The sequence below is a fragment of the Drosophila persimilis genome, unplaced genomic scaffold (assembly GCF_003286085.1).
Source record: "Drosophila persimilis strain 14011-0111.01,24,50 unplaced genomic scaffold, DperRS2 tig00000191-arrow-pilon, whole genome shotgun sequence".
Classification (NCBI taxonomy): Eukaryota; Metazoa; Arthropoda; class Insecta; order Diptera; family Drosophilidae; genus Drosophila; species Drosophila persimilis.
Genome location: NW_020825298.1, coordinates 7,978,882 through 7,997,741, shown reverse-complemented (window position 1 = coordinate 7,997,741; position 18,860 = coordinate 7,978,882). Strand labels below are relative to the sequence as shown.

Sequence of the window (18,860 nt, the reverse complement as noted above, 5' to 3'; positions counted from 1 at the left end):
CGCAGCAACAGTGCCAGTGGTTGTACTTGTTGCTTCTTAACATTCGTGGGCGTTGCATTCAAAATTAAAGATCTACCTAGATCCTCATCAGAGGACGAGGCGACCAGAACTATATTTCAAGTAGAAAATGTACTTAAACGAAATCAATTAAAGCTGCATTAAAGCGGAACAGAATGCCGCATTCATCTATATTTTTCGTTTTTAAATCGAACGGCAGAAAAACTCGTTTAGCGGCTAAGCACGTAGCGGTTCCTTCGAATCGCGATCGTCGAGAGTTATCGAGAACTAGTAGTTCGGTTCGTGGTTTGTGAGTTCAGACAAAACAGAAGACTATGAAAGGGGTTTCTTCTTTAATATTCTTATCAACAAGTAACCCTAATCAAGCATATCCACCATAAACTCAATGAAGTGGCTATAAATATCGCTCTCAAAGTCAATCCATATTCCATTGTAGCTGCAGTCGAGTTTGAGTTTGATTATTGTGCGTAAATGGGAACGGATCCATGGCCAGGGCTGGGAAGTCAGGACCCTCACTGGGGGACCCCTGACATGATTCCACGGTACTGGTCTCTGGATGTTAGCTTCTGTAGAGCATACATTTGATGAAATTCCATGCTTCCGAGTTTGGCACTAGGTTTTCCTACAACCGATATGATCAATTTCCGCCAACTACCACTCGGATGACTCGTATTCAAACACTCACCACATCCTGCTTGTCCGATAAGTCGCGCACCCCGATTACCAAGCGTCTTTCTGCGTTGAAACCATTTTCCTTTAAAACGTCAACAAAGGAGCTCTCGTTTCTTAATAATACATTCCTTATGATATCAGCTGATAAATAAATAAATTCGATGGTTCTACACTTTCTGAGAAGCTCTATCAAATGGTGAGCAGTAACCATTGGCTCTTTCCTTGATATAAAAGCTAGACATTCCAGGTTGGGTGCACACTGTGCAATAATGTTAACAATGTTCATCTTATCATTATATAAATTGCAAAACAAATTCAACGATTTGAGTTTGACACAGGTCGGCAAGCCGTTATATAAATTGCAATATTTCAATTCAAGCTCTTCCAATTCAGGAAATACAAAATCAGGCCCCCCCGTCAGCATTAGGCACATAAAAACTTTCAAGACACGCAGTTTCTTGTAAGAGAAACATATTTTAAACAAATCCACCATGTCATTCCGAAAAAGAACTTCCAGTTGTTCCAAGCCAATCAGTTGCGGCAAATGTTGCACTGAAATCAATTCAAAGAAAATTAAACGCAAATAGTTTTTGGGATTAGTTAAAAATCTTACTGTCGTCATTTGAAACGTTTTCTAAACTCAACACTTTGCAGTCTTTATTGATGTACGTGAGCATATTGTCTAGTCCTCCCCTTGTCTGATTATGCAATGCAATGGTTCTTAGGCTCTCCTTGCTTAAAATGGATTTGAGCACGGTGACACATGTGACTTTTAGAATCCAAAACGTAACTTTTTCCAGGTTAGTGCAATACTTTTCTACCTTTTTAAGAATTAGGTTACTTTCGATGTCTAAGATGAGATCGACAACAATATAGCCGCATAGGGGCAGAAAACCTGACAATGTTTCTTCTTCATGACAACATCCAATGAGTTGCTTAAAATCCCGTTCACTGCGGTAGACAAATGCGTCCTGAAGATGCTGGTTGACTTGGGCCAATTGTATTTGGTCTTTAAGTAAAAGGTAGTCCAACACTTTAATAATGATCTCCGTTGGTAAATTTGAAAACATTTTGAAGTCGAAATACGGAAACGTTCGGCGAGAAATGTGAGTAAGAAGCAGATGGCTGTTGCTAAGTGTTTTCCCTTTTAATAAAATCAGTAATTCACCGAACTGTCTGCTGGCAACTTTCCGAAGATTGGCGTTGTTCTCCTTCGACGAAATGTGACACACTGCGGCAGGGACTGGACTACATCACACATCGAATGCAATCAATACGACGTTATCTTTTATACGATTATCAGCCTGTTGATTCGTAGATTAATAACGAGGGGGAACGTTGTGAGTTGCTGCTGCGACCGCAACTCTACATTTATACCCGATACTTAGTCACTGTGGCATCGTTGCTCTAGTTCTTATAGGCTTTGAGCACTAGGCGCTGATAGGGACGGACAGACGGACAGACGGTCGGACGGACAGACGGACGGACGGACAGACGGACTATTGATGCTGATCAAGAATATATATACTTTATGAGGTCGGAAACGATTCCTTTTGGACGTTACACACATCCACTTTTACCACAAATCTAATATACCCCAATACTCATTTTGAGTATGGGGTATAAAAAAAAACCCCCACCGTGAGTGACTAACTCCTATTTGAGCTGGAACACTTTTTAGATCCAATATTGCTAACTTGCTGGCTGTGTGTGTTGAAACACATCATTTTAGTCGAACACTAATTTTTTGATTTGTCTCCCATGCTATCTCTTAACGGATTTAAATTTTAAAATAAAATCGATTTCGATAACAGCACTGTTTTGCTATGCAGTGGCGCTGTAGCGTTTGATTCTGGAACTCCGTAAATGATCGGACAGTGTTGCATACTTTTGGGCAGCCGCTGTTGAAAATACTCGAAAATTTCAAAACTAGCGCGCGCGAATCTGTGGAATGCATTCGAATGGAATAAAAAATAGTTGAGGGACCAGATTAACACCGTCACCGAGTCGATAAGCGCCCATTTGCTGTCCAAGAAGAACGACTGGGCCACCATGGTGCCTCACAGGCGGTCTTCGTCGAAACCGAGTAGTCGTTCATCGGTGACTTGGTTGTGGGTCCATGCCGCTCCGTGCGTCTGGTCTAGTCTAAGCCCCTTAAAATGTCTGGGGCGGGAACTTTAAACATTTTGCCGAATGCTCTCACACTTTGTCGTGGGGTAAATGGAGATTTCTGCAATCAAATCACGTGCCGCTCATGGACCCGGTATGATATCATCTGCCGCAGAAGAGAAACTTGGAATTATTTTATAGTTGAACCAAAAATTGATGTCATCAGGGGCACTGGCACTGGCACTGGCACTGGGACGGGCACCCATCAGATTTCCAGGAAATCCACATTGCAACTTCATTTTGAATGACGATGACGACAATTCACGTGGCATTTTAATTGAACTTTCTACGTGTTTGAGTGGCGTACTTGTTTTGTGTGTGCCTCCGCTCTTGCCTTGGAACCGAATCGATTCGACGGCGGAGTCCAATGTTAAAGGCGTTGCCACAAAAACCGCAAACTGTCGTGTCTGGAGGGGAGATGGTGATCAACAGAAGGGAGGGGAAGGGTGGGGAAAGACAGACCTATGCGAAACGTGCCTGAAGTATTATTATTTTTTTGTTGTATGAAGTCTGATGTGTGGCTGCGGACTGTGATTGATGGCCGGCCTCTATGCGCGTGTACTACGCGCTTATGAGTCACTGTATCCCTCTTCCCGACAAACGAAAAACATACCATCTGATACACCCAGAGATCTCTTGTATAATAGGCAAACTTTATTTGAAATAGTTTGAATAAAATCATTTAAAATTCAAGGAAGACCATGGAATGGAATGCTATGGATGCTCTAGGGCTACTACAAAAATTCCTTAAGATCTGAGCTTAAATCGTAAACTAAATGTAGACAAAATTCTTCAACAGGAATGTTGTTTTGTTTTTGTTTATGTTGTTTTTTTTTTCACTTAGCCAACTTTTACTTTCAACCATTTTTTCCCAACAGCAAAATCGCCTAACGATTTAACGATTTACATCTCTATTTTATTCACTCATTAAGATTAATCTTAGAGACTAAAAAGAAACATAAATTAAAGGTTGGTATTCACTCGCTTGGAAAGGAAATACAGCAAACACTTAGTGTTGGCCGAAATCGATAACTAATCGATAGACTCTCGCACTAATCGAAACTAGATCGATATAGTATGTGGTATATGGTATATGGTATATGGTATATGGTAGGGTGTATATTTATGCTGGGATCTAAAAGTAAATGCTACTTTTCTATAAAATGCAACAACAGTTAGTTAAGCACTATGTTTAGATCTTAGTCTAGAGGGTTTATTGTACTAAAATGTACTAAAAAGTGCACTTGTCTCTAAAATAGCGTTCAGGGGAATAGGAATCCCCTGGAATCCATGGGAACAATCTTGTCATAGTGTACTAAATCCGTCTGCTCTCAGCGTCGCATGATATCCTCAATGCTGAAGCCCGTGCGTCTAGGGGCAGGAGGCGGTGCAACTGGAGGTGGTGCCACCACCGACTGTACCGCCTGCACCGTCTGTACCGACTGTACCGACTGTACCGACTGTCTCTGCGTTGTAGGTGGTGGTGGACCCTTTTCTGTGGCTGGACCACTCGTCTCTGTGCTCGGTGGTTTCCCCAACAACTGGCGTGGCGGATGCCGCGACATATTCAGGGCATAGATGCTCTGATTCTCGATATACGACCGCTGATGATGGTGGTGATGATGATGATCCATCAGATCGATCGTCGGCGGCGGCAGAATCCTCTTGCGCATGGGAATCGAGCCCAAAAAGCTGGGCATTGCCTCGTGGGGCGAGTGCAGCGGCTGATTCGGTGGCTTGCTCGTCTCCGGTGCTTGGGTTATGATAGTGGGCGGTGTGGGGGGCGGGGCTGGTGCCCCCTTGCTCAGATTGAGGCTCTTGTGGTGCAGATCCCGACGCACATGGAGTATCGGCAGATAGGGATCTCCGTTGGGTGGCAGGAGATGGGGATGCGGTTGATGGTGCGGTGGCGGTGGAACAACAGGTGGTACACCCACTGGTGGTGCACCGCCAGGCGGGGCATACCTCAGATTAGCCACAAAACCAGGTGGCGGCGGTGGTCCGTTGGGGGGCATGGATAATGGCTCTTCCTGCTGTTTTTCGCCATGCGGTCGCATGGTGTAGGTTTCCCCGCCTTCGTGGTGACAGTGGGTGACCCCCTGGCGCTCCGGCTTTCCATTTCCAGCCGTAACAATGACAGCAGGAGCGGCTGATGACTGCCGTGCCACCGGAGCCACTTCCTGCTGCACCTCCTCCTCGGCCTCAAAGTCCTCGTCTTCTTCCCGGAGTTCTTCTCTGGGAAAACTGCCTGCTGCCTCTTGCAGTTCCTCCTCCTCGTCGTAGTCATCGAACTCCTCTTCGCTCTCCTCCTGATCGACAGGTGCCTTCCTCTTCAGACGCATGCGCTCCGCCTCGTCCTTTTCCCCGTTTGCTGCGGATTCGCTTAGGTTGTGGACAGGACTCTGCCTCGGGGAGTCCACCTCCAGCAGGGAGTCCTCTTCATCCCCACTCAGATGACGGGCCTCGTCCTCCTCCCCAACGTCCACATAGTCGCCGGAGTTGACTTCGCCCACGGCATGGGTCAGGGCATGTCGCCGCAGATCGCAGTTGCGGCGAAAGACCTTGCCGCAGGAGGAGCACTCGTACGGCTTGTGATCCGTGTGGGTCAGCAGATGGGTCTTCAGATTGGAGCGCTGGTTGAAACTCCTACTGCACACAGGACACTTGTGCGGCGACTCCTCCATGTGCAGGATCTTGTGCACCGCCAGAGTGCGCGACTGGCAGAAGCCCTTGCCGCATTCGGTGCACTTGAATGGCTTCTCCTTCGAGTGGATGTACCTTCAGGAAAGACAGGGGAAGAGACGAGAACAGAATACAAAGGTGAGACATTGAATTGCAGGAATGCGTGGGCGTGTGGCGGCTACCAAGCCCCAAGTTGGTAGCTCCATTTGACAGTTATCTCTGGCTCTTGCAACTGCAGTGCTCTCCCACTGATATTATTGTGTATTTTTTATGTTTATGGCCGCCATCTTGGCAATGGCGTCCACTTGTTGTTGGACATAAGCCTCAGTACCCAGTCTCCAGTCCCCAGTCCCCAGTCCCCAGTCGCCAGCCTCAGCCTAAGCCCCAGCATCAACCGTCAGCAGCTGCTGTTGCTGTTGCTGTTGCTGCTTCAGAGACCGAAAAAACAGGTTCTCTGCGATCTGGTGGGGTCTCCAGATTCTTCTCGTTTCTGCTGCTGCTGCCTCTTCTGCTTTGATGCTCGATGCGGACCCCGAAAGAGGTATTAGCCCCGCGGCGGAAAGCAAACAAACGACAAATGGACCGATACCGAACGATCAAAAGACAGAACGCTCCGCTCGGACAGGCCGACACTTGAGTCTCTCAGACCTGCCTGATCCTCCCTACCCCTCCTCCTACTCCCCTCTTGGCCACGAATGCGAGGCTGGTCGAAGCCCCAAACGGAAAACCAACAAAGTTAATTAACTTTGCTTGCTGGACGGCGATCCAGCGTCAAGTGTGGTACTCTCGTACTCTCGTACTCTCGCACAAGGATGGAAATACTGACTGCCTACTGGCATATGGGTTCTGCTTTTGGGCGCTAGTTAAAGTGGTGGGAAACGTCGTATAAATAGATCTCGTACGAGTAACTTGTCTTTGGAATGAAATATCCCCCCCTTGAGATAGATTTCTCCCATTCGATCAAAGTAAGATTTTATATGCAAAGAGTATCCAAAAGAGTATTTTTCCATTCCATCATAAACTCTAAACTGAATAAACTGAAGCCTCTTCTTGTTCGTATCTAAGAATCTGCCCCATCAGATTCATTCTCCTTCGACTCTTCCTCATGTGATGAGATACCACCTTAGGGTATTCCCACATTCGACCACCACCCCAACCCCATTATTGAAACCATTATTTCTGTGGGCATGACAGCAATTACCAATGCAGACACTCCCCACAGTCTCCACAGACTCTGTAGAACGCTCACCTGTGATCCCTCAAGTGATCCTGTCGCCGGAACGCCTTGCCGCAAATATCACAGGAGTAGGGTCGCTCGTCGGTGTGCGTCCGTTCGTGGATCAGCAGATTGTAGGACTTGGTGAACTGACGGTTGCAGAACTTGCAAATGAACTGCTTCTTGGGCCTCGAGGCGCGTCCGGGTGCACGCAACAGACGACGATCCAGTCCGGCGTGCATCCCCGGCCCGAGACCGGGGGGAAAGAGACCTGCTGTGGCGGCACCGGGGGGGAATGGAAAGCTTCCCGCACCCGTGGGCGAGGGACCCGGTCCGGTTAGATATGGCGGTGGGGGTGGCGGTGCGTACAGGACACCGGGTGGCGGACCTTGTGGACCGCCCGGCGGACCACCGCGTCCCAGCATCGCCGCAGCAGCGGCCGCCTCCCTTAGGGCCAACTCCTTTCGCTTGTCGGCCATCATGGCAATGATCTCGTAGTTGGAGTTGCTCCCGGCCCGCGCCTTGGCCTCCAGTGCCTGTCGCGTGGGCAGCACGGGCACAAAGGCGGAGATCTCGCGATGGTGTGGCGGTGGACCAGGATGCAGTCCGGCGGCGGCCAGGTGCTGCTGGTAGGCCAATTGTGTTTCGTAGGCGGCTGCTGCCGCCGAGATCCTGCTGGCCGATGAGCTCCTCGAGTCGCCGCCCCCGCTGTTGGACCCATCAGAGGCGCCACCGCCAGCCGCAGCTGCGGCCACTGTGGACATGAACTGGTCCATGCGTGAGGGTCGAAGCATGGGAATGGCGCCGCCTCCTCCTCCTCCGCCGCCGGCGACGTCGCTGGATGAGCTTTCCGTGGGCATAATGGAGGCCTTTCACATTCCGTTAGAACTGTAAGACAGATAGAGGGGCGGTGAGTGAGTGGGTGGTAAATAACAATTAGTAAAAACTTTGTGTCGTGTTAATTGTCGCAGACCCTCTTTTGATGGGAATGGGAATACGGGGCTTATCTTAATTGCGTTTCAAGTGCAATAAACAGCTATAGGGTATACCCGAGCATGATAAACCCAAGGGGATTCAGAGTTGGCTCTTCCATATCTATTTTGAGACGGTTTTATACGCTATAACCTAACGTAACTCAGCTTCTGTGGGAGCTAGAGTGCTGAAGTTTGTTTCTTTGGGTTTCTTTATTGCGAAATAGTCAAGTTTGATATATTTTGCATGAGTATCTTTTGAAATGTGCAGAATATCCCAAAGTAACTCAGCTTCTGTGGGAGCTAGAGTCCTGAAGTTTGTTTTTTTGGGCTTCTTTATAGCGAAATAATCAAGTTTGATATATTTTTAGTGAGTATCTCTTCAAATATAAAGACTATCCCAAAGTTACTCATCTTCTGTAGGAGCTAGAGTGCTAAAATTTGTCAAATAATCCATTTTGATATATTTTTGCATGATCTCTTGAAATATACAGACTATACTAAAGTAACTCAGCTTCTTAGACTTCTTAGAGGAAGGAAAACCGATTTAGTTATGTTTCAATTGGATATTTGCAAATTGAACCATACTAACTCAAAGTAACCCGGTTTCTGGTCTAGCTATTATCCCTGTTTTGAGTTTTAAAGCTTCTCAAGTGAATTATTTTCAATATCCTTCACGTTAACTATTAGAAACCTCTACTAACTCATCTCCCCTATGACCTACAGTGCTTAAATTTATGAGCAAAAGCAGAGTTCCTTGAATCATAAAGGTCTCTCTTATCACATCCCATTGTAACTCACGTTTTATATGATCTAAGATCTTCAAATTTGTTTTTTGCACTTCTTATCACGCAATAAACCGAATTTTATCCATATATCATGGGATATACATATATATACATTTTGTATCATGGGACTTGTATCATTTTATAGGTTTTTACACAATAATTTTAATTGTGGCAGAATTGTTTTTCTTTTTTTTATCACAGGGTAAGTAAATATTTCATCACATTAGTGTTACGCGAGGGCTGTGGTACTTTTTGTGTTGTTGTTTCTTTTTTTTCATATGAATTTTGTTGAAACTAAATTATTATCAGGAACGGCAGCGGCGGCAAGCGGCGACGGCAGCGTCGATGGCGAGTGAAACTAAACTGAGAAAACGAGTCGCAGTTGTCGGTGCTGCTGGCAGGTTAGATAAGATTGTGCGTCTAAAAAAACCTGACTACCTCTATAGAGGAGAGGCAGCAGCACAGCACAGTAGTAATGATATAAACACACACACACACACACACACACACCCAGAGCGAGCGAGGAAGAGAGAGAGTGTGTGTGCGCCCCTACACAGATACCACAGGGGCTCACACACAGATACAAAGATAGAAAACTGTAGTCGCGGCCGGAGTTGCCGTCCCGTACCGTCCGCTTTGGTAAATGACTCGAACCTCGACCGACTGCTTACTGGATTTACGCAACAGGAGCGACTTCTGAGTGCCATGCCGCAGCAGCAGCAGCAGCAGCAGCACCAGCTGGCGGCAGAGGCAGAGCACTGGGAAACGTGATCATCACGATAATAACAAAATAATGCAGATAATGATGATCATAATGATGGCCGAACCATAAAATTTGTTGCCCGTTTATAACCCCCCGCCCATCTCCACCATTTCCTCCATCTTTAGGCGTTTATACTCTGACAGAGAGGGTATTGCGATTTATAAGAGGAATGCACTCCAAGATCTCAGGATCGGAGCAGTTCTTCATTGGAACAATCGCTCGATGGAAAACCAAATGCTGGTTTGCAGACCAAAAATAATTCAAATCGGATAACTATGATATCTACACTGGAAATACTTATTATGGCAGAGGTTTTTAAAAAGGGTACTTAAATCTTCGCCACCCCAAACTTGGGCTTCATTTCTTGTCTCTGCTGTTTTGTTTAAGCCTCATTTAAATATATAACCAGTTGCGCAAAAGCACTGAGAATGACTCTTCCACTTGGTGGCTCCACCGTCTCCAGGGTCTGGGTCCGTGCAATGACAGTTTTGCTTATCATTTGCCAGAATCATTCTCTGTCTGGCAGAGTGGATCGTAATGCAAAATGCTGCAGTGTCATGATCACCTCCATCCACAGCTGCCACCTCAAACCAGTGATAATCAGAGGTGGATGGAGATCGTCAGAGTTGGACCAAAGTCTACTCCACAGATTAGATTTCTTGGAGCTTTAGATCTCTTGGGACAGTTGAAGAGGCGCCCCATTGTTGGAGATACCGTTTCTTTTGGGCGGTGACTATCCATTTGTTGGGGCAATGGGGGTCTTATCTATAGAAATGATTTTTGCCATTGTCTGACGGAAGAGTGCGCTGTCAGATTAGCTCTATAAAGTAGTTGATATCATGACTGGGATAAGTGTTCTCTCATTCCTCTTGATGGCTCTATCGAAGACTGTCTTTTGCGGGAATTTAGATAGTTTATAGGAATAATTATAATGCATTAACAAAAGGAAGATTGGAACTGTGATTTTTACATATCAAGGGCAAAGATACATATATCTTAAACGTTAACTCCTTTGATGCTATTATGTATCTAAATATCTGCCCAATATTCAATCAAATTTATCTTTATTGATTCGTCAACTCAGATATGATTAGCACACTCCTAACTAATCCCAGCCATATAAGTTATTAATTAACTAATACATTTAGGGTTTGATTAATGGAGAATATTCTCTCTTCTATCTGCATAGATTGAATTTCATCAGGAACTTATCTGATCTCTTTATTATCCAATAAATCCCCCCACAAAACGCTGATCTAATCAGCGCGCATTGCCCCTATGAGCGATTGCCTATAATATCTCAGGGCGATTGCCGTTCCGTTCCCGATAATCTCACGTATTTCTGGTAGCCTCGAAAACCTCGAAATGTGTAACCCGTTTTTGGGGGTTTTTTTTTCCATAATACTCGTACTTTTTCTAGGTATCTCACTTTTGCATTTATGACTGTCGTCTGACCGATACTCCCCCCATCCCCATCCCCCCCATTGATCTGCCAGCACACTGTCTGTGTACATACAATGTATGATTTCCAGCGTTCATTATCTTTTTGAAACATCGGCACTTTTGAAAAACGTCAAGCCAAATAAGAAAAACAAATAAAATTAATGTAAATAATGGACATCATCAGCAAAAGCGACGGCACGTAGTGCGAGTACAGCGAGGCAGACAGAGAGAGAGAGAGTTACAGACACACAGATACATCCTATAGCCACAGAGATACAAAGATACACATATACAGAGGGCCCAGACCCAGAAACGTTTGCGCAAACGGTTGCGTTGCCCACCAAATGAAGCCAAAGGCTTAAAATCGTATCTTTCCGTGTGTGTGTGTGCGAGTGTGTGAGAGTATCTCAGGGCACGGTACGCGGGTATGCACACATATAATAAAAAAAAAACGAAAACCCGCCAGAAGACCCAACTACTGCTGGAGGAAAATAAAAGATATCGAGGAGCAATTTGGCTGCCACTTTTTTTCCTCTTTCTTTCTGTTGGTGCTGCTGCTGCTGCCGCTGCTGCTGCTGCCTCACTCTGTGGGCTCTGGAGAGACCAGACCTCTGGGTCCGGGATCGAGTCGTCGTTTGCTGGGTTTTTGTGTAAACACACATCTGAGGCCAGACCCCGAGCCAGGGCCCAGTGGAAAGGTTTCTTGGTTGATAAAAAAAAAGCAGAAAAATATACAAACACACACACACACACACTCACGCACGTATGGACACTGCGCAAACGGATTTGGTATTTGTATAGAAAACCCAGAGAGAGAGAGAGAGAGAGAGAGAGAGAGAGAGAGAGAGAGAGAGAGTGTAAGGGCCAGAGGAGTGGTGGCAGTAGACGCTAAGTTTTGTCCCTCGGCTGATGATGGCCTACGATGTCCATGCGTCTCAATGCCCATCACAATTGGATTTTGAAAGGGTACATTCGATTGTGCAAAGGATATGTAACACCTCTAACGAACGGAATGAGAGAGTAGGCTGTTCGAAGCCATCCCCACACACGTGTCTATCTCTCATTTCCTTGAAACTAGTTGGCTTTTTGTTAAATGTACGAATATCTACGATATTTCTGTCTCCGCCATGTATTCCGAGGGCATGGGCGTAAGTACAAGAAAAATATCCTTAAAAATAAGTATCCTTTAAGCAAAATGCCTGCCGTTCGTGCAGTTTGATTTGTCGACCGCGCAGTATGCCCCAAATGGTCGTGTTTTCCAAATCGACTATGCCACCAGGGCCGCAGAGAAGAGTGGCACTGTCATGGGCATTCGCGGCAAGGACTCTGTTGTTCTGGCCGTTCAGAACTTATACATAAACCCTTTGTTCGATCCCGAGGCCAATAAACGCATCTTCGCCATCGATGGCACCATCGGCATGGCCGTCGGTGGCCTGATGAGCGACTGCAACGTGGTGGTGGAACTGACCCGCCTGGAGGCCGCGAGCTTCCGTTCGAGGCATGAGCGTGCCATTTCCCTGGAGGCACTCTGCGAGCGCGTGGACAGCTTTCTCCATGCCCAAACCATGTACAGCGGCGCTCGTCCCTTTGCAGTTACCATTATGCTGGCCGGCTGGGACGAGGAAAAGGGACCGAGGCTCTACCAAATCGAGACATCAGGCACCACCACGGAGCGCTATTCCAGCTCTTTTGGAGAGGCAGGAGAGAGGGCCCAGCGCGAAATGGATAAGTTTAGCTTTAATAATTTCCCTTCGGATCAGCTGATGCAAATGGCCACTGAAATGTAGGTATCCCTTAGCCTTTTCGACTACAATATTGATTGGTACTTGGACTTTTCAGAACACACAACTTTGATGAGGAACCTAACGGCAAAAGCTTTCGTTGGGATGTGGGTACAGTTGGGGCTCAGACCAAAGGGCTTTTCAAATACAATTCCCAGGCATGAACTAAGAAGAACGAATGAGAATTATTAGTCTCTAGACTACGCTAATCTGCTGCACTAACTTAACACCAGAAAGAAGCATAAAAAACAAATTAACAGAAGAGCGCTGCTGCATTACACGAAAAACGTTTGAAATATATGGGGATGTAACCATCTTAGACCTAAAACTGTGTGTGCTCTTCGAAATATTAGAAATATTTCCTTAACTGCTTGTTAAAATCTACCACTAACATCCTTAAATCTATAAAAAAAACTAGAAGGAATAACTCCAAAGTGAGAAAGTATTCAATTGAATGCTAATCTTAACAATCTTGTGCGAAAATAGACTGTTGTTGATTTCCTATGTTTAATGGGTGTTAACTTTAACAATGACTTGAGGAAAATTGGCTATAAAAATGTTCTACTGCGTCTTCAAAAGTTTTCCACAGCTTTCTCTAAGATCAAGCAGGCAGGGTGCTCGTTTCTAGGGTACCCCTGTAGTCCATTACGTACGCGTATCTTCTGGGTCGAGAGGCCTGTATGCACTTTAGTTTGCTTACAAAACACCAACTCCGTGCAACAACAGAAACAACAAACAACGCGACGGGAACGACAGCCCGACAGAAGAAGGGACGGGTCGGGACGGGACGGACCAGTGGTCGGGGGAGAAAAGGGTCACGAAGGAATGGCTCTTGGGCAAGCATTTTTTAATCCCTTCGGGATACGTTTTCTATGTGTGTGTGTCTGGACTATGGAGGTAGCTAATAATCAAGAAAAAGATACAAAAACCCAGAGAAGAGAGACCGAGTGGCAGAGCGGCAGAGCGGCAGACTTATAATTATAGTCGAAGAAGAGAAGAGACCCGACCCTGCACTTCACATGCGTTAATCTGGAAACCCTTTCGGCTAGAAGGCTGCTAAAGGAGGGGGGGCTGGCTGGCTGGCTGGCATCAGAGATTATAGTCAAAGCTATTAAAAATCTAGCATAATCATTGCCTTGTGCCCCTGGTCCAGCATCAGAGAGATGGAAAAACAAGTTACTGCCTCCGATCTCCTGTTTTTTGAGGCGCTCTGCGCCACTGCCACTGCCTCCGATCTGCTGCTGCTTTTCAGAGCCACTGCCTTGTCTATATAATTTTCTTGATTAATATCCATAAGATTTACACATTTGGAGTGCTCTGCCACCCCACCTCCCTTCCTACCCATTCTCTACTGCTCTATGTGTGCGCTGGCCATTAATTTAAAAGCTTTGCTAATTTCGCGGCCATGTTTTGTGGTGCCTGATGGGTGGGGAAAAGACTGGGGCCCGAACAAAATGAACAACTGCTAATGAAGTTTTATGGGTTCGGGAACGCAGCTGCAGTCTGCATTTACAAGGATTGATATACTATCGTTAGTCGAAATTGAAAATGCTTTAAAGCTATGACGACATCAGATCAAGGGAACAAGGCTCAAAGGCATGAAATATGGCTACTTCTGATACCTTCTTTTATGCAAAAGTATTATTTATAGTTTTAATTCCAAGTGATTGATTCTTGATGTTGTCGCTACACTTGACTTCTTTCTGACTTCAAGATGATGTTCTTTCTGTGCCCTAATCCGGCTCGACTCCCCGTCTCTGTAATCTACTTTTCTATGCCTAAGCCGATCTCTTCATAAATTTCCTGAGCACATTGTGCTGCTCTTTTCACTCGAACTCGAGATTTCACCCATGAATAGAGTTTTTAAGATTCTTTTGTAAATGGGATTGCTACTTTTTCCGTAGACTCTTTTGTGTGTAAATTCTTATTTATTTGATGAAATTTATGTTAATATTTTTGGGTAGCGTTTATACTAAAGATGTAGCCAAAAGATATTCTAAATAAAATGCCAAAAATCATATTGAATAATCAATCTTGTTGCCATATCGAAACCCCAGCCAAACCTGTAACCATTTTCTGCCTGAAATATTCATATTGCCATCAGGCCAGACAGTTTTTACGGACTATCCATCCTCCAAGAACAACATCGAATAGATTGAATTATACTCGTAGACACGTGCCACAGCCGAGGCGTGTCTCCCTCCGAATATGGCGAAAAAAAACCAACGTCTAACGATCAATTGAGTGGCCATTGTTCCATTCGCTTTGTGGATTGTCTGGTTTATCACGACTGTTTAACGTCTTTTAATTAATTTCTATTTTCCTGCCAAAAGGCAATTAAACAGATTTCCCCCTTCTGAAGCAGCACCACCAGTCGTTGCAACCGAATGGCAGAGAAGAAGAAAAAACTGGCAACCGAAGATCGAAAAGAAAGAAAAACCCACCCAAAGAGGTAAAATGTAATAAAATGTTATGTTCGGCTCGGCTCGGACCATTCTTATGCTAAAAATCTGTTTTGGACACACACCAAATTGCCCATAAACCAGACACAATGAACATTCAAAATAGATCTCCTCCACTGAAGCGAAACAAAAGCCAATAACTTTATAGAACCGCAACCAAAAAAAAAACCAACCCAGACTGTGAGAGCGCGGGAGGCGTTTTACTACAAGAAAAAGAGAAAATAAAAAAAAGGAGGAAAACCGAAGATGGAAAAAAATACTAAAGCATTTAAAAGAAATCAAGAGATGTAGATGACGATGATGATGATCAGGGTCCGAAACTGAAGCAAAGATGAAGCCGAAGGTTGGAACTGGGGCTGGGAATGAATCTGAAGCGGAGGCTGCGGCTGGGGCTGCGGCCTGGAGTCTGAATCTGAAGCGGAGGCTGGGGCTGGGGCTGGAACTGGGGCTGGGGCTGAGCCACAGACCGAATCCGAATCTGAATCCGAATCTGAAGCGAGCCGTACCCAACAGAAGCTTGCGGCAATTGCGTTTCCTCTTTGGACACACGTTCTGAACAATTAAAGCGCGCGGCAAACTGAAACTGAAGCCAGGGCTGGGGACGGCAGGCCAAGCCAAGACCGCGACCACGAACAAAACCATAACCAAAAAAAAAAACCAAAAACAACTAAAACCAAAACCAAACCCAAACCAGTAAGACATGGTTATAGCTCTGGATATTCCGACTATCAGATACCCGCTATTGGGAAGTATCTGAACCACAAAAACTCTTATGTTTCGAATGAGATACATAGATATGTATATGATGTATAAATTGTCTTAATTGGAGCTAAGTTCTTATACATTTTGGATCCCAACATCTTGTTCTTACTTTTCGCTGATTTTAGGCCCTTTGGTAGATAATAAGGCTCTTTATAAAACCGAAAATCATCCATATCTTAAACTATTCCAATGATTTTTGGTATTTAAGTAAATTTTGATACCGATAACGAATACTTCTGGTTGGTTTGAAATCTGCCTGTTGCATAGATCCACAGAAACATGGTATACCCTTATAGCCTACTCGTAGCAACGGGTATAAAAACCGGATCCGAATCGAGCACGATGGCACAGAGAGAGGGAGAGAGATAGAGAGAAGACAGAGAGGGCCACTGGCCACTGGCACTGGCTACAAGTGAACTGGTTTACAGAGCAGTGGAAGAAAAAAAAACAAGCCAAGAATTCCAAGCGAAGGTTTTTCGAGTACGGGCCTGGCCCGAACGCGACTCAGAGCCCGGTCCAAAGACAGAGCCCAGAGCCGGGCGAGCGCCACAGACAGCGGCGCTGTCAATGGGGGGAAACGCTGGGGCTGCGGCTGCGGCTGTGCCTGTGGATGGGGCTGGGGCAGAGCGCTGCTGCTGCTGCCGCTGCTGCTGTGGCACCACACTGAGTTCGGTGGCAATGACAGTGGCACATGCAGTTGTAGTGGAAGCCGCTACGGCAGACGGTCGACAGTTGCCTCCAACGTTGTCTCTCTCTCTCTTTCTCTCTCTCTGTCTCTCTGTCAATATGGAAGCAGGTTTTCTCTCTCGCTATCTACTCGTCGGTTTGGCCACTCGCTGGTTTTTTTGGTTTTGGCCAACGCAAAAATACAAAAATAAAGAAAGAAAATAATTAGCTGCTGGCCCTAAGAAACAGCTAAGGAAAAAATCAACTACTAAGGAATTTCAGTGTTCATTGTAGTGGGCAGGGCCTGCCGTCTGTCGTCTGTCGTCTGGGTCGGTTCTCCGTCTTACCTTTGGGGGAAGAAAGCCTCAGGCTCTACAAGCTTTCAAATGCTGGTGGTGCCAATGATGATGGTGGCTGGGCAGTAGAGCTCCCAAGTATCCAAAGTAGTTTGAGCAAGTTTTTTTGTGGATTTTTTTTTATGGTATTTCTTGTTAGTTTTTAAGCTTTAAAATGCTTGGCATTGTTTTATGATTAACGATGAAATTTTCCGTACCGAACTTCCGTACAGAACTTGATTTTGTTTCAAGAAATATTTTTGGCTGTATATTTGTGGATCGTTTTGTTCACTTTGATGCAAAATTCGAATGCATTTCCACACAATTTCTATAATATAAAAGATAGTATTATTAATTAATGATATCTTTGTGGTTTTTCGATAAACATTTCCATTCCAAAGCTAACACACGCACGCACGAGCATGTCGTGAAACACGCACACAGTTACTGCTCTTTTGAGATACAAATCACGGCACGATCACGGTCCCCCAGACCCTAGAGGGAAAGAGGCGGGGGCGGGCTGGCAAGGGGGTGTTACGGGAGCAGCATCAACGGCAGTCAGCTACCACAAAACCACGTAGATGGGGCCCGAAACCACGTACAACCAGCAACAACAACAACGGAATGGAACGGGACGGGACGCACACACACACACACACACAAACAAAAGTATCTTTCGTATCCACAAAAACCCGAAACGAACCCCAAAAGCGATCGCAAAGAAATGAACCGAGCCGAACCGAACCGAACTCGAAACGAACACAACACGAAAGATACACGGCAGCTGAAATGTGTTTTTCTACATTTTGTTTGAAATAGGAGCTGAAGCCAGTGCAGCTACCAATTCGCTCCTCAAGTAGTCCCCAAACTCTTCCCACACACAGCGCGAGCGAGAGGAGCAGAGCAGAGCAGAGCGGCGAGGCGAGGCGCGGCGCGGAGCGGAGCAGCCACAGTTGCAGTTGCAGTTGAAAAGCGCTTTTCTCTGTGCAACAAGTTCACTCATCCACACACACACACACAATCAAAGAGAGAGAGAGAGAGAGAGAGAGATGGATAGACATACAAAATGCAGTTCACTTTTTTCGGTGGAACACGAATCCGCGCGCAGGTGCTTTAACCACGATCAACAGTCGAAGACTGAGCCGCAAAAAACTAGCTACGAAGGCCCGGAACACGTTCAGAGAGAGAAAGAGAATCTCTCAGATACCGAGAGAGAAGTACTGCGAGAGTAAGCACACAAAATCCAACGAGTACAGAGAGAGAGAGATACCAGTGGTAGTAGCAGCTATGAGAAAAACCAGTAAGAAGCAAAAATCCCAAACCGTCCGCCAGTCGCACGCTGCTGGACGGACAGTCGGACAGAGCGGGCGGACAGATATTACGGAGCGTGGAACGTGCATACGTACGACGAGTTATTGTCAGTTAGAGCGCTACCAGTTTACCGTCCAACGACTACCGACTGCCTTGCTTCTTACCTTTTTTTTTTGTTGTTGTTTCTGCTCGTTGGAGGGTGCGACGGAGGGTAGAATGGGAGACTGGTGGTGCACCGAGTGTTGCCAGATTGCTGCTGCCTCAGCAGTCGTTGGAGGAAGGGGTAGGGGTAGGAGTGGGGGTAGGGGTAGGAGTAGGGGTTCCGTACCCCTGGAGAGGGTGTAATTCTGGTAGTCCTCTCCGTTTATTGTTCAGTCATTTGAAGGGGGAGTTTTTTTTTGCTCTTTATAGAAGTGTGATGTCTGGCTATGGGTGGGGGAATGACTAATCGGAATTTCTTTTGGCCAAAAGAGGAAGATAAGTAAGGCTTCCACACACAAAAAAGGGTTGTAAAGTAATGATTCACTTCAAACGAGGTGTATTTATGAATGTTTATTGGTTATATTAACGCTTGATCGGAGACGCAGATTACCAAAAGTAAGCGTATCAATGGAGGGGTTGTGTTTCCCCATAAATACATGTACATGCGGTCGTGAGTGATAAGCTTAGGCTTGGCACACTCTATAAACGGTTTGGGATAGTTCTTTGAAAGGGTTGTAGATCCCTAGCCCTTTGCAAGGGAGAGAAGAGAGGTAAGAGAGGTATACCTCTTGTATATCCTCGTTTTATAGATCATCTAACAGTTTTTGCAGCCAACAATC

The 18,860-nt window shown here is 45.7% G+C and overlaps 3 protein-coding genes across 4 annotated transcripts; 1 reads left to right on the top strand and 2 right to left on the bottom strand.

Moving 5' to 3' along the window:
* Positions 1 to 1,113: 1,113 nt before the first annotated feature.
* Positions 1,114 to 1,904, bottom strand: LOC113565644. The gene is made up of 3 exons (XM_026988260.1): positions 1,304 to 1,904; positions 1,181 to 1,242; positions 1,114 to 1,128 (listed from the first exon to the last, which is right to left on the bottom strand). The coding sequence occupies exons 1-3, from the start codon at positions 1,758 to 1,760 to the stop codon at positions 1,114 to 1,116; spliced, it is 534 nt and encodes a 177-aa protein (XP_026844061.1). The 5' UTR covers positions 1,761 to 1,904.
* Positions 1,905 to 3,753: 1,849 nt separating this feature from the next.
* LOC6588992 (protein bowel) lies at positions 3,754 to 17,812 on the bottom strand. Of its 2 annotated transcripts, XM_026988282.1 has the most exons (4): positions 17,792 to 17,812; positions 16,741 to 17,056; positions 6,791 to 7,645; positions 3,754 to 5,637 (listed from the first exon to the last, which is right to left on the bottom strand). In XM_026988282.1, exons 3-4 carry the CDS (start codon positions 7,615 to 7,617, stop codon positions 4,191 to 4,193), a joined length of 2,274 nt encoding a protein of 757 aa, XP_026844083.1. In that variant the 5' UTR covers positions 7,618 to 7,645; positions 16,741 to 17,056; positions 17,792 to 17,812; the 3' UTR covers positions 3,754 to 4,190. The 2 variants fall into 2 exon arrangements, with proteins under 2 accessions (XP_026844083.1, XP_002014954.1); XM_002014918.2 differs by lacking the exons at positions 16,741 to 17,056; positions 17,792 to 17,812 and adding an exon at positions 8,530 to 8,598.
* Positions 11,829 to 12,843, top strand: LOC113565647 (proteasome subunit alpha type-3-like). Its single transcript, XM_026988286.1, has 3 exons — positions 11,829 to 11,870; positions 11,937 to 12,505; positions 12,562 to 12,843. Exons 1-3 carry the CDS (start codon positions 11,850 to 11,852, stop codon positions 12,665 to 12,667), a joined length of 696 nt encoding a protein of 231 aa, XP_026844087.1. The 5' UTR covers positions 11,829 to 11,849; the 3' UTR covers positions 12,668 to 12,843.
* Positions 17,813 to 18,860: the final 1,048 nt, after the last annotated feature.

Bases quoted from the DNA above. Each gene is read 5' to 3' on its own strand.
- LOC113565644 (XM_026988260.1), bottom strand. From the start codon at position 1,760: ATGTTTTCAAATTTACCAACGGAGATCATTATTAAAGTGTTGGACTAC. The intron at 1,243-1,303 runs GTAAGATTTTTA...AATTGATTTCAG, and splicing joins AAACGTTTCAAATGACGACA to TGCAACATTTGCCGCAACTG.
- LOC113565647 (XM_026988286.1), top strand. From the start codon at position 11,850: ATGTATTCCGAGGGCATGGGC. The intron at 11,871-11,936 runs GTAAGTACAAGA...CCGTTCGTGCAG, and splicing joins TGTATTCCGAGGGCATGGGC to TTTGATTTGTCGACCGCGCA. The intron at 12,506-12,561 runs GTAGGTATCCCT...TGGACTTTTCAG, and splicing joins ATGCAAATGGCCACTGAAAT to AACACACAACTTTGATGAGG.
- LOC6588992 (XM_026988282.1), bottom strand. From the start codon at position 7,617: ATGCCCACGGAAAGCTCATCCAGCGACGTCGCCGGCGGCGGAGGAGGA. The intron at 5,638-6,790 runs GTGAGCGTTCTA...TCTTTCCTGAAG, and splicing joins GATCACTTGAGGGATCACAG to GTACATCCACTCGAAGGAGA.